Here is a 13,715-nt window from a genome sequence, read left to right on the forward strand (position 1 = left end):
TGCCCGTCTCGCGTGGCCTGGGCACGGAGAAGCTTCCACAGGAGGCAGGCAAGGCTGACCGCTCTGCCTCTCAAATAAAAAATAAAATCTTAAAAACAATAACAACTTTGGTATAACTAGGTAAAATAAGACCAGGATTTAAAAGTAAATGACAAAATCTTCCTAAGAAGTCCACTGAATACAGTGCTGGCCCAGGGGCACAGCAGTTCGGCTTCTGATCCGGCCCCCTGCTGATGGCCAGGAACGCAGCAGAGGGCAGCCGGGTGCTTGGCCTCCTGCCAGCCACGTGGGAGGCCCAGTGGAGTTCACGGCTCCTGGCTGTAGCCTGGCCTGGTTCAGCCCCATCCGCACAGACCGTCTGGGGAGTGAACCAGCAGATGGGAGGCCTCTGTCTCGCCCTCCCTCTCCCTGTGTGCCTTTCACGTTAAACGTAAGTAAATGGTAAAAATCCACCAGTGTGGACCACAGGGGACTGACGGAAATGGACGAGCTGGCTGAGGCTCCTCCAGGGCCTCCGGGCCACACACGGCTTCTGCTGATTAGAAATCAGTGGCCGAGGTGGACATGGAGAGAAGGCCAGGACTGGACGGTGGCTGCCCCGGGAAAGAGCGGGGAGGCACATCCGCGTGCCCCAGTGCATCCTGGGGCGGCAGGCGATGATGACTCAGGGCCTGGGCTCCCGCCACCTCTGTGGGAGACCCCGGTGCAGCTCTGATTCCTGGCTTCAGCCTGAGCCAGCTCTGGCTGTTACGGGGACTTAGGAGCGTGAACTGTGGATGGGAGGTCTCCCCATCTCTGTAGCTATGCCTTTCAAATACGTCTTTAAAAAAAGGAACTAACACCAATCCTTCGCCAACTCTAAAAAACAAGAGGGACGGGTGCTTCCTAGCTCTGCGGAGCTAGCGTTACTCCGACGGCAAAGCCAGCCCGAGATGGCAGAGGACCAGGCCAGCACAGAGGCCGAATCCTGCGCACGGGCTGGCGAGCCGCGTCTGGCAGCACGCGACCAGGCTTGTGTCGGGGCTCAGGAACTCGTCCAGAAACGCAGCGTTGCGCACGCGCAGCCCCGTGGCAGCGTGTCGGTGAAGACACGGTAGCCGGCACTTGATGTGGCCCGTGCCTTTTCGTGACGGAGAGCCTCAGCAACCAGGAGGAGGAGGGGCTCCTCGGCCCCACGCGGGCGACGAGAGCCCACAGCCGACATCCTGCCTGCGTGGGACTGAGGCGGGCCCGAGATCAGCCGCAGCACCGGGGCGTCCGTTCTCAGCGCGCCTGCTCCGGGGGTCCCGAGGTTCTGACCGGCGTTTGTGAGAGGAAAGCCGGACAGGCGCTCGGCTTGGACGGGGATGCTGCCGTGTATGGAGTGCTCAGAACACACGCAGCCCACACGTTGTGCTTCTGTGCCCTAGAAGTGAACCGTGCAGACAGGAACGAAGCGGGCTGGCACTCGGCCCAGCGGCCACGACACCTGCAGCCACGTCAAGGAACCTGCGTTAGTCCCGGCCCCGGCTCCCGGCTCCTGCTTCCTGCTTCCTGCCCGTGCGGCAGTGCCGGCTCAAGTCACGGGGTTCCTGCCACCCACGAGGGAGTCCTGGCCCGAGTTCCAGCCGCTGCGGGTCTCAGGGAAATCAAGGAGCTGCTATCCGCACTGACCCCAGAACGATAGCTCGGAGTAAGACTTGTTCAGGTGCAGAGCACCCCAGCTGACTCCGGGCAGAAACGGACGGGCCGTTCCTAAGATTCAAGGGCAAATGCAGGGAGCCCGGGAGAGCGGGCGCCGTCCCGAGGGGAGCAGCGCCCCGGGCCTGGCTTCCCAGCTCGGAAGCTCTGGCGCTCCTGCAGAAGCGGGGTCCGGCGGCCAGGGTGTTTAGGAGGTGCCACGGGAGGAGGGAAGCAGGCGTCTTGAATTCCCACCTGGAGAAACACGAGGGTGGCCCGATCACACTGCGTGCGAAAATGCGCTTGGAGTGTGAGCGCTGACGCCAGTGCCTCAGAGGACACAGGCCTTCCTAGCGGAGATCCAAACCCTCCGAGGACACAGGCCTGGCTCCTGCTCCCCGGGGATCAGGCAGCGCCTTCCTAGCGGAGATCCAAACCCTCCGAGGACACAGGCCTGGCTCCTGCTCCCCGGGGATCAGGCAGCGCCTTCCTAGCGGAGATCCAAACCCTCCGAGGACACAGGCCTGGCTCCTGCTCCCCGGGGATCAGGCAGCGCCTTCCTAGCGGAGATCCAAACCCTCCGAGGACACAGGCCTGGCTCCTGCTCCCCGGGGATCAGGCAGCGCCTTCCTAGCGGAGATCCAAACCCTCAGAGGACACAGGCCTGGAGATCTAAGCCAAAGTAGACCCACAGAGCTCAGCGCCGTGAGAACCCACTTCCCGGGGCGCTGCGTGGGGCGCGTGGTGGCCGGGCAGCTCCCAGCGCCTGTGCGTTCGGGTGTCTGTGTTGCCGGAAGGCGGCTGTAGCGTCTCGCCTCCGTGTGGCATTCTCGCTCCGGCGGCGTGCACCGTCCCAGAAAGGGTTTGTGTGTTGTGGGGAGCAATCCGGACTAGACTAAGTTACTCGAATTAGGACTTATTCTATGCATCTGCTCTCCTCTGTGGGGAGCAGCTCGGACTAGACTAAGTTACTGGAATTAAGACTTATTCTATGCATCTGCTCTCCTACAATATGGCGCTGGGAGAGGAGAGAACAGCTTCTACCCAGCTGCCTCCAGTTCAACCAATAAACTGTAGGACTTGCTCCTGATTGGAGAGCAGCGTACTCGGCGTGTGGGCAGCCAAGTTAGGATTGGCGGAGGAGGACTATGAAGGAGGAGAGAGACGGCATGCACCGGGAACGTCTATGGGGAACATCTAGCTGAAGGAACACCCGTGCAGCCCCCCAGAGAGCCGGCCGGCGGTGTGCTGCTCCCCTGCGGAAGTGGGGAATGCGGCCAGGGGGAACTGCCCTTCCACGGAGGTGGAAGGGATAGTAGCCAACCCGGGAAGAACCAGCAGCAAACCCGGGGAGGGCCGAGCAGACGAAAGAACAGCGCAGGGTCCTGTGTCGTTCCTCCACGAAGAGGGGGAGCGACATAATGGTGCCGTGACTCGGATATGAAGCCTAGGCAAGGTCCTGTGTTGCTCCTCCACGAAGACGGGGAGCGACATAATGGTGCCGTGACTCGGATAGGAAACCTAGCTCGGATAGGAAACCCAGGATGGATAGCAAACTTAGGAGGGAAGAAACGGGAAGAAGCAGGAAAATACCGGAGAGAGAGACTAGTGAAGAGCCTAGGGGAAAGCCGGACAAGAAAGGTGCCGGAAGAAGCTATTGAAAGCCTAGGCATAGACTCGGATGCGGACTATGGCGGGGAAGCTAGGAGATTGAAAGCGAAAGTGAAACCTGGAGGAGGCTTGGACTCGGATATGGACTGTGGGAAAGAAGTTAGGATTTAAAGTGAAAGCAAGAAGAAACTTAGACTCAGATACGGACTGCAGGTTGAAAGTGAAAGTGAAACCTATAATAAACTTAGACTTGGATACGGACTGTGGGGAGAGGCCAGGAGAAATGAGGGAGGAATATTGTGGGAAGAAAACTTAGGGAAACTCACCGGGTAGAGAAAAATGTTAGGGAGGATGAAGCCGCGAGTGCAGGCCAAGCCATCTTGGAATTCTTCAAGTCACCCTGGGGAGCAAGAGGCGAAGATCTGGAACCAGAGGCAGAGACGTGGGCCGCCAGGATTCGCCAGGTTAGTCCGGGGAACTTGGACTGAATGCCGGTGGTGGCGGAAACATTCGCGGAAGCCGCCGCGTGCAGAGAGAGCACGGGGCGTTGGCGCGAGGCCGTGGTGCGGGCGCGAAGTGCGTGGAGACCGCGGAGCGTGCGCGCAGAGCCGGGAACCCGCCGGCGGGGCGAGGCGCCGGGAAGCCGCGCAGAGCCGTGAAGCTGCCGGCAGGGCGAGGTGCCGGAAAGCCGCGGGGATAAGAGAAACAAAAGTTTAGAAGTAAAGTGAGAGAAATAGGAATGCTGGAAGATGGAAGTAGAATGGGAGAAATAGGAATGCCCGGACATAGAGAAATAGAGAAATAGAAAGGCCTCCCCACAACATGGCAATTAGAAAGCTTGGATTCGGTCTGCCTGATTAAGTGAGGCGATGAGCACGATGAGCACCTGCGGCGGCTAGCAGCTTATGCGCCGCAGGTCACCGAAGACAGGCACGAATTAACATCAGTAAGGCTTCCCCACAATACAACAATATTAAGCTTGGATTCGGTCTGCCTGATTTAAGGCGGTAAGCGCCAGCAAGCAGCTCGACCAGAGTATGAGCTGCAGGTCACCGAAGATAGGCACGAACCAACACTAATAAGTCTCCCCCACAATAAGGCAATGAGAAGGCTTGGATTCGGTTTGCCTGATAGAGCTTGTAAGCCCCTGCAGGCAGGGCAAAGCATGCGCTGCAGGGCACCGAACACAGGCATGCATCAGCGCCTAAAAACCTCCTCACAACATGGCGAAGAGAGGACCCGGATTCGGTTTTCCTGATTGATAGGACTTGTAAGAGCCTGTGGCAACTCTAGCAAGTAGAGCAGAGTGTGTGCCGCGGGACACCGAAGACAGGCGCGTATCAACGCTAAAAAATAAAAAGAAAGGGGGATCTGTGGGGAGCAATCCGGACTAGACTAAGTTACTCGAATTAGGACTTATTCTATGCATCTGCTCTCCTCTGTGGGGAGCAGCTCGGACTAGACTAAGTTACTGGAATTAAGACTTATTCTATGCATCTGCTCTCCTACAATATGGCGCTGGGAGAGGAGAGAACAGCTTCTACCCAGCTGCCTCCAGTTCAACCAATAAACTGTAGGACTTGCTCCTGATTGGAGAGCAGCGTACTCGGCGTGTGGGCAGCCAAGTTAGGATTGGCGGAGGAGGACTATGAAGGAGGAGAGAGACGGCATGCACCGGGAACGTCTATGGGGAACATCTAGCTGAAGGAACACCCGTGCAGCCCCCCAGAGAGCCGGCCGGCGGTGTGCTGCTCCCCTGCGGAAGTGGGGAATGCGGCCAGGGGGAACTGCCCTTCCACGGAGGTGGAAGGGATAGTAGCCAACCCGGGAAGAACCAGCAGCAAACCCGGGGAGGGCCGAGCAGACGAAAGAACAGCGCAGGGTCCTGTGTCGTTCCTCCACGAAGAGGGGGAGCGACATAATGGTGCCGTGACTCGGATATGAAGCCTAGGCAAGGTCCTGTGTTGCTCCTCCACGAAGAGGGGGAGCGACAGTGTGTGCCTGGAGAGATCCTCTCTGCTCTCATTCCTGAGTAATTCCAGTCTTGGGTTGGGGTCTTCTGGAACATTGCGCAGGGTTAGGGGGTTCTGACATTCCACTCGTGCATTTGTCCCCTGCCCTGGGTCAGCCCAAGGCGGTTTGAAGAAACTGGGCCGGGGGGCCTCTGGAGCACGAAACATGTCACACCCCAGGCCCAGAGGCAGGTGGGGCGTGTGTGAAACTGGCCACCTGGTGCCAGTTCTCGGAGCCCTTGGGTCCCTGGAATTTCAGTCGAACCCCTGTGAGCTCTGGGCATCGCCAGGGACTTAAGGGGGACTCAGGTGTGGCCGGTAGGGCTCCTGGGACGGTCGCAGTGATGGTGGGGGCCTGATGGCTGAGCCCTGGGGAGTGCTTGGCTGGCATGGTCCCGGGTGCTCCTGTGGGGGGAGTGGCTGCAGGCGGGGGGGTGGGGCTGTTGGGAGGCGTGTGCAGCTGCAGAGGATGAGGCCCTGACGTTTGGAGCGTGGTGCAGGCGGCAGGCGGGGACCAGCAGCGTGCACCCTCCCGTCCGCTCGCCTGCTCTCAGGTGGCTTGGGGCCCTCAGCAGGTGTCTGGGGGAGACTGGCCTGGTGCTGCAGGGTGCTGACCGAGGGCTTGCTTCCGAAGGACCCGGCTCTGTGGCTGGCTGCTGTGGTCTGAGAGGCTCCTGCCTGGCTTCTCGTGTCTGGAGCCTGGCCCGCTCTCTGCCGATTCCGTTTCAGGGTGCTTTGTGAGGTACTGGCGCGGTCAGAGAGGAGCACGGTGGGGCCGCGCCTGCCGTCCGCCTGTCGAGCATGGCGCCCTCACGTGCTGCGGGCAACAGCAGCTGGAGCCGTCGTTTCCAGCAGCAGGGTTCCGCCCTCGCCTGGACTCGGGACAGGCACGGACCGCTGGGAGCCTCGCCCCGCCCCTGAGGCTGCAGGCAGGAAGGGCGCCTCACCACGCAGGCCCGGCGCAGCGGAGGGGCGCGCAGAGGGGCTGACCCAGGGCACTCTCCGCGTGCAGCCACGTGCTGTGGTTCTAGACCCGACGGACTGTCCCGGAGCAGAGCACCCAGAGAGTCACGTGTTGGGGGGAGCCACGGGGGCACCCAGGGAGAACCACACGTGTGCGGGGAGCTAGGTGTATACCCAGAGAACCACACGTGTGCGGGGAGCTAGGCGTACACCCAGAGAGAACCACACGTGTGCGGGGAGCTAGGCGTACACCCAGAGAGAACCACACGTGTGCGGGGAGCTAGGTGTACACCCAGAGAGAACCACACGTGTGCGGGGAGCTAGGCGTACACCCAGAGAGAACCACACGTGTGCGGGGAGCCAGGACTTAGGCCAGGGTCCTGGGGTGGGCCAGGGGGCTGGGGAAGGCCTTGCCCTTGGTGTCCTGTTCGTACCTGGCCTGCTTTGCCTCCTCCCCAGGTGTCCACAAAGTGCCTCCTGCTGAAGGTGCTGTCACTCGTGACTTCCTGCCCACTGGAACCCCTCCCCCGTGTCACAGGAAGTGCCGGTTCTCCAGCGAGTGCGTCTGTGCAGGCAGGCGGTGTGGGGGCGGAGGGTGTTGCAGGCCACGCGCCGAGCCCCGTGCGGGGATCTGCGTGCCTGGCACCTTGGTCCTCATGCTGTGGCGTCACGTATGAAGTGAGCTGTGGGCGGGTAGCCTCCCGCTTTCTCACTGAGCACTGAGAGACGTGCTGGGAACGTGTGTGCTGCCTGGTGGTCTCTGCCCCGGTGCCAGTAAGAACCACATGGCTGGGTCATGTATACCTGTGGTGGCCGTGGTGTGGGCAGCCTGGCCTGGGGTGCTGGGTCGTGGCGGGCAACTATGGCCTGAGCGCAGGCTGTCTGTGCCTGGGTCTTTGAGGGTGTGTCTTCCATCGCCAGGCCTCCCTCCCAGCACCCGGGCCTTTCTTCTGAGTGCGGGCCTGGCTGGTGCTGCTGGAGCCAGTGGCATCCCAGGTGTTGGGGGGGAGGGCGGGAGTGGCCCTTAGGAGAGGGGTCTGGGGGCGGTGCAGAGCCAGGACCCGGGAGCTGGCAGGGGACAGCGCCAGCCTGGGCTCCAGAGGGCAGGGAGTGGCAGCCGCTTCAGGACTCTGGCTTGTTGCCCATTCTCCCGGCTTCCCTGCAAGCGGTGCCCGTGTGTCCACGTGTGCCTGCCTGCATGCTCCTTGTGCCGACCCCCGCCCCGTGTACCGGTGCGTCCCCGGCACTCGCTCTCTTCCCGTCTGCTTCGGCACAGCCCAGCGTGCCCAGAGCGAGGCGGGGCCCCCTCCTGCCTGGCTGTGCCCCTCACTGTCGGTCGCTCTCCACGCGTGCTGGGCGTTTCTGGAGGAGGTGGGCTGTGGGCGTCATCAGACCCTCGAGCCTCGGCCTTGGGCCTCAGGAGGCCGGCGGGTGCTGGGTGCGGAAGAGGGTGCTCTCCCGCCAGCCATCTCGCTCCTCGCGCAGGTCCCCTACGAGACGCTGAACAAGCGCTTCCGAGCCGCCCAGAAGAACATTGACCGCGAGACCAGCCACGTCACCATGGTGGTGGCCGAGCTGGAGAAGACTTTGAGCAGCTGCCCCGCCGTGGACTCCGTGGTCAGCCTGCTGGACGGCGTGGTGGAGAAGCTCAGTGTCCTCAAGAGGAAGGTCCGTGCTGCCTCGGCCAGGGACGGGCGCCGTGTTCCGTGGGAGCAGGGGCGTGGCTGGCGGCGTTCTGGGCTGGGCCGACTGCACCGTGGCACCGGGCTGGGCCGAGTGGGCTGGGGGCGGGCGGCCATGTCAGGCTGAAGCCTCGGTCGTGGTTTTACTGCCGGGATTGGAGTGGGGTTTTGGGCCCACGGCCCGCTGCAGATGTCCCAGGAAGTGGGATGAGGCGGTTCAGCGTCTTGGTGACCACCCAGGGTGCTCACGGCATAGAAGGGGCAGGGGACTGCTGCTCCACGCAGGCTGCCGGGTGGGGGGCCGGGGTGGGGCTGTGGGGAGTGGTTCCCGGGAGGCTAGCCTGGCCCTGGCCTTCCCCTGGGTCCAGGTTCTGGGTGTGTTGTCCTGGCTGGGGGTCCTGACTCAAGGGGGGACCCCTCCCGTCTGAGCAGCAGTCTCAGAATAGTTTTCCTGTTTTCTAATTTGGCATTTTTCACACAGTGCACATCATTATCACCTGTCTCTCTTTTAGGCTTTATTTATTTATTTAAAAGGAACAGATAGACGAGAGAAAGATCTCCCATCTTCTGGTTCACTCCCCAAATGCCCACAAAAGCCAGGGCTGGGCCAGAAGGGAGCCTGGAACTCCCTCTGGGTCTCCCGTGTGGGTGCAGGGCCTCTGCTGCTGCTTCCCCAGGCCGCAGCAGGTAGCTGATCAGAGCAGAACAGCTGGTCTCGAACCGCCGCTGATAGGGATGTGTCGTCCGCAGCGCCACCGTGCGGGCCCCGGAAGTGTTTCCAGTACAGGCACCCAGCGACAGCCAGTGACAGACATAGCACACAGCCGTGACACCCAGACACAGCCACACAGACAGCCGTGCGGGTGGCCGTCACGCAGCCGCACAGGCGCCGCCGCAGTGCTGACGGGAGCCTGGGAGCGGCGGGCAGAGACGGCGCTGCCGCAGCGGCGGTTTGCCAGTCACAGTTGGAGCTCAAGGGGCAGCCCAGGGCCAGCACAGCCGCGGGGCAGAGCCCGGGTCTCGGGCAGGGGCCGGGGACCGTGAGGGCGCCCTGCAGGGCAGATGCACACGGGCGTGTCACGTGGTGACCGGGAGGAAAGCCGCAGCAGAGACCCCAGACGCGGCCAGGGTCAGAGCCTCTGCAGAGGGGCTCCGGGCGGTGGGCGGGGCGGCCGGCGCCTCCTGGCACTGCCCCCTCGCTCCTCCCTCCCCGGCGGCTGGCTCTGGCGGAAGTGGACCGAGCGGGAGGTGGGGCGCCTTCCTGATGACAGGCAGGCTGGCCTGGGAGGGCGCGGCCGCAGGGAGCTGGGCCGCCGCCCTGACGTGTGCGCGCGGCAGGCGGTGGAGTCCATCCAGGCGGAGGACGAGAGCGCCAAGCTGTGCAAGCGCCGGATCGAGCACCTGAAGGAGCACAGCAGCGCGCAGCCCGCGGCGGCCGGCGTGTGGAAGAGGAAGCGCATGGACCGCATGATGGTGGAGCACCTGCTGCGCTGCGGCTACTACAGCACGGCCGTGAAGCTGGCGCGCCAGAGCGGCATCGAGGTGGGCCGCGGGCCTCTTCTCCCGCTCCCCCGGGCGGCGATGGGCCTCACTCGGGGGGGCCCTGCCCTCCTCCCAGCGGCTTCTGCCTGCCGTCTGCTCCCCTCGGCCTGCAGGCGTGCGTGCCCATGGAGGGAGCACAGGGCGCACAGAGCGGGGCAGGGCAGGCAGGAGACACAGATGTGTCTGCCCCTGGTGCTGGGGTGGCCCGCGGGCCTGGGGCTCCCTCTGCCGGTGCTTGGTGAGGAGCAGACTGGGGGCCGGGGGAGAGAGCTGCGAGAACCTCGCTGCTGTGGCCGGGGTGGCCCTGCTGTCAGACCCTGCATGTCCTGGAAGGGGGCATCTGGAATCCACCCTGGGTTCCCACTGTGCACAGAGACCCTTGCGCTGAGACCCAGCAGGGGTGCTTGGGCAGCCCAGGCGTGGCCTGTGGCACAGAGCGCCCAGTGTGGAGAACGTTCTAGAGTTGGGGCGGTCCCAGCCTCCCCACCTCTGAACCCAGGGCCAGCCCTTCTGGGATAGAGGAGCCTGGTTTCTCCTGGGTGGTTCTGTCTCGAGCTGGCTGCCCGCCAGCCCTCACCCTTTGCTGCACTGCGCACAGCCAGGGGCCCGTGGACCCTGGAGAGGCCACCAGCAAGAAAGATCCAGAAGGATCCGGACACTGAGGCTGCAGGGACAGAGGCTGGCAGCAGGAAAGCGACCCTGGGCAGGACACTCAGGCCAGGAGCCGCCTCTTGGAATTCAGAGCAGACTGAGAGGTGGGAAGTGGGTGGGGGAGTGAGGCCTCCAGGTTCCCTGGGAGACGAGTGAGTCACGGCACCCTTGGCGTCCCCAGGAGCGCACAGCCCCCAGAGCCCTGAGAGGCCGGCCCCGCCCAGGCAGCTGCCTAAGCTGGTACAGACGATGCTGTAGATATCCAGTGGCCCTCGCAGAGAGAAGGCGCCCGGCCCACGCTGCGAGCGGTGGAGTGCGCCGGGGCACCTGTTCCAGGGCCACGAGGCCCCAGCCCAGCCCTGTCTGGCAGGTGTGCCGCCCACCACACCAGCTTGCACCTGCTGCCCGACGCCCTGTGGTCAGGACCTGGAGCTTTGGGAGCGGAGGGAGAGGCAGAGGGACGAGGCTGGGGTCCAGTGGTGTCGGTCTGGAGACTGCTCTCAGTCCGCCATCCCCCACAGCTCCCACATGTGGCCTGTGACCGTGGCCCTGGCGGCCACTGTCAGGACGAGGCTACAGCTGCCCTGTGTCGGGCCCCGCCGAGCTGGCAGCCCACGGCAGCTGGTGCGGGAAGCACCGGCCTCTCAGAAGGACTGGTGGCCTCTGGCTGTGTGGCTGGACACAGGCCCAGCGCCCGGCGCTCAGCTGGCCTGCGGGCCAGGGCCGTGCGTGTGCCCTGCTCGGTCCCGGAAGTCACTGCTTGCCTGCCACGGGGGCAGTCCTGCGTGCGCCTGAGCCTGTCCGGTCCTTCCGGCCGCTGCGGCTGAGGGGCACGCCCGCCTGCTCTGGGAGCCCTGTGCCCAGTGCGCGTGGGGCTGCTGCAGCGTGGGAGCAGCTCCCCCGGGAAGGGGCCGAGAAAGAGCCCCGGGTGCCCCGTGTCCCTGTGTCCCCGCCTCTGCCCCGCAGAACAGCCACCGGGAAAACTGCAGCCGGGAGGGTGTGCCGGGGCTGCCCGCTCTGCTCGGAGGTCCCAGCCGGGAGGGCCCCACGAGCGCCCCCTCCCCTCAGGACCTGGTGAACATCGAGATGTTCCTGACGGCCAAGGAAGTGGAGGAGTCCCTGGAGCGGCGCGAGACGGCCACCTGCCTGGCCTGGTGCCACGACAACAAGTCCCGGCTGCGCAAGATGAAGGTGCGTGGGGCGGGGCCATCTGTGGGGGCGGGGCTGTCGGGTGGGGCTGGGGCTATCTGCGGGGGTGGGGCTGCTGGCTGGGCGGGGTCTCTGCAGGACAAGATAGTCCGCCAACCAGGGCTCCTGGAGTACTGCGCTCTCGCCAGTGGGTTTGCGGTGGTCTGGGTTTGGTGCAGATGCCAAACCCAGACCAGTGGGTTTGGGGTGTCATGGGTGGCTTCTTCTGACTTTAGAGGAAAGCCCCCCAAAAATGCAGGTCCCAGCATCCAGGAGCTAGAGGTTCACAGTGTGGTGCAGTGGGCGACTCTGTGGCTCCCCGGTGGGTCACCCCTGTGGCTCCCCGGTGGGTCACCCTTGTCCCCTGCTGGGCTGTGAGGTGCACAGCTGGGATTTAAACTTGCTGAGGTGTTGTGACGGGCGTTATCCGGTGCCTGCCATCCATTCTGCACACCAACCCTGTCCTGCAATGCCACCTGGGGAGTCTGACCACCTGAGTGACGGCCACCACTCGGAGCAGCCAGACAGTAGTGTGGCCCCTAGCTCCCCAGAGTAAGGTCTTGGTGTGGAGACCCTGAAAGGAAAGCCAGCACTGGAGTGGGACAGATTCACCCCCCGCCCCCCAGCTCTGCCTGGGCCTCCGCCAGCACTGGCCGAGCTGCGGGGGCAGTGGAGGGCAGAGCAGGTGCGTGCCCTGGCCGCGTGTGGCCTCAGGCCTGCGCAGGAAGGAAGTAGCCACCGGAGAGGCTTGTTGCAGGCTGCCTGTCATGCAGTGTGCACACGTGTGCACGCGTGTGCACACGAGCTCACGTCACCTGTGCTGGGGAGGGGCGGGTGCCAGTGGCCCTTTGGGATCGCGGTCTTGAGGGTGTCGATGGGCAGAGGCACTGTGAGCCCCGGTGTGCTTCGGTTGAGTGACAGCTCCTGCCTGGGGCACTGGGGGCCCAAGGGGGGCACAGCTCAGTCAGCGTCCCCTGTGCCTCCTGGGCCGTGAGTCCTGAGGGGCTGATCTGCCTCACGCAGGCTTGCCGCGCTGTCGGACCACAGAGCAGGTTTCCACGCCTGCGCTTGGCGAACGCCCGCCCCACTGCCCCAGCTGTGTCCACGCTTGGCCCCTTCCTGCTTCTCCCACTGCTGAAGGCCAGGGCCCGCGGTGGGGAGGCAGGCGGGGGCCTCTGCCGTGTTCCCCCGCCCGCCGCGGGTGGGCGCCGGGCACAGCTGTCGAGGCCCCGCAGAGCCGGGCCAGCGCTGGGGACCAGGCCTGCAGCCTCTGCCTCCAGCCTGGCTGCGCGTCCCGAGTCCGTGCCCGCCCTCAGCACCTGTGTCCTGCTGGGAGGGTGAGCGGGGGCAGGGGCCCCTGGAGGCTGCGTGGGACCTGGGGGTGGTGTGCGGAGACCGCGGGCTGACTCGCTGCACTCTGGCTTCTCTCCCTGGGTGACGGGCGGCTTCGCCTCGCCCACGCCCGCCCGCGTCTCAGCTCGGGTTGTGGAGCTGTGGGCCCCGCAGACGCTGCCTCCGCCGGGACCCCTCGGTGCCAAGCCTCCCCCAGCCGCCCCCCCCGGCAGGTCCTGGGGTTCCCCTCGTGGGAGCCCAGCGCCTCCTGCTGTCTCTGCACTGCCCCCGCCCAGGCCTTAGCACCCATCCAGTGTCCTCCAGAGAGCAGCGAGGGCCGCTGGCCGCTGGGGCTGGGGCTGGGGCGGGGCTGCTGGCGGTGCCTTTTTGCGTGTGTCCCTGCCGGGCCACCTGGCAGCCGTGCCCCCCACTCCTGCCCTCCTGGCACACCCTCAGTGCCGCCCGCCCCCGGCTGCGTGAGGACAGCCGGCTGGGTTCCCCCCAGTGCTCGGCCTCAGCCCCGCCCCCGGTGCCGTCAGGGCCCGCTGGCACAGTGCGTGCGGCCGACGCAGGCTCCCCTCGTCTTCCCTAGAGCTGCCTGGAGTTCAGCCTGCGCATCCAGGAGTTCATTGAGCTCATCCGGCAGAACAAGCGGCTGGACGCCGTGAGGTAGGTCCTGGTGCCGCCGGCCAGGCATGCGGTGGGCGGGGTCTCCGCAGGGGTGCCCCCGTCAGGCGTGGGGTGGGCGGGGTCTCAGTGGTGCCCCCTGTCAGGCGTGGGGTGGGCGGGGTCTCAGTGGTGCCCCCTGTCAGGCGTGGGGTGGGCGGGGTCTCAGTGGTGCCGCCTGTCAGGCGTGGGGTGGGTGGGGCCTCAGCAGTGGTGCCCCCTGTCAGGTGTGGGGTAGGTGGGGCCTCAGTGGTGGTGCCTATCAGGTGTGGGGTGGGCGGGGTCTCAGTGGTGCCCCCTGTCATGCGTGGGGTGGGCGGGGTCTCAGTGGTGCCGCCTGTCAGGCGTGGGGTGGGTGGGGCCTCAGCAGTGGTGCCCCCTGTCAGGTGTGGGGTGGGTGGGGCCTCAG

At 64.8% G+C, this 13,715-nt stretch overlaps 1 protein-coding gene across 4 annotated transcripts in view; it reads left to right on the forward strand.

The window, feature by feature from the left end:
* Positions 1 to 13,715, forward strand: part of MAEA (macrophage erythroblast attacher, E3 ubiquitin ligase) — a 30,024-nt gene that overhangs the window by 8,996 nt on the left and 7,313 nt on the right. Inside the window, exons 2-6 of one of the 4 annotated variants that reach the window (XM_070067961.1) lie at positions 6,705 to 6,818; positions 7,731 to 7,913; positions 9,266 to 9,469; positions 11,189 to 11,311; positions 13,233 to 13,309. In XM_070067961.1, coding sequence (XP_069924062.1) covers positions 6,705 to 6,818; positions 7,731 to 7,913; positions 9,266 to 9,469; positions 11,189 to 11,311; positions 13,233 to 13,309 — 701 coding nt within the window. The remainder of the gene's footprint in view (positions 1 to 6,704; positions 6,819 to 7,730; positions 7,914 to 9,265; positions 9,470 to 11,188; positions 11,312 to 13,232; positions 13,310 to 13,715) is intronic. The other 3 variants (XM_070067963.1, XM_070067962.1, XM_070067964.1) reach the window with 3 other exon arrangements.

This window comes from Oryctolagus cuniculus, chromosome 2 (assembly GCF_964237555.1).
Source record: "Oryctolagus cuniculus chromosome 2, mOryCun1.1, whole genome shotgun sequence".
In the NCBI taxonomy this organism is placed as follows: Eukaryota; Metazoa; Chordata; class Mammalia; order Lagomorpha; family Leporidae; genus Oryctolagus; species Oryctolagus cuniculus.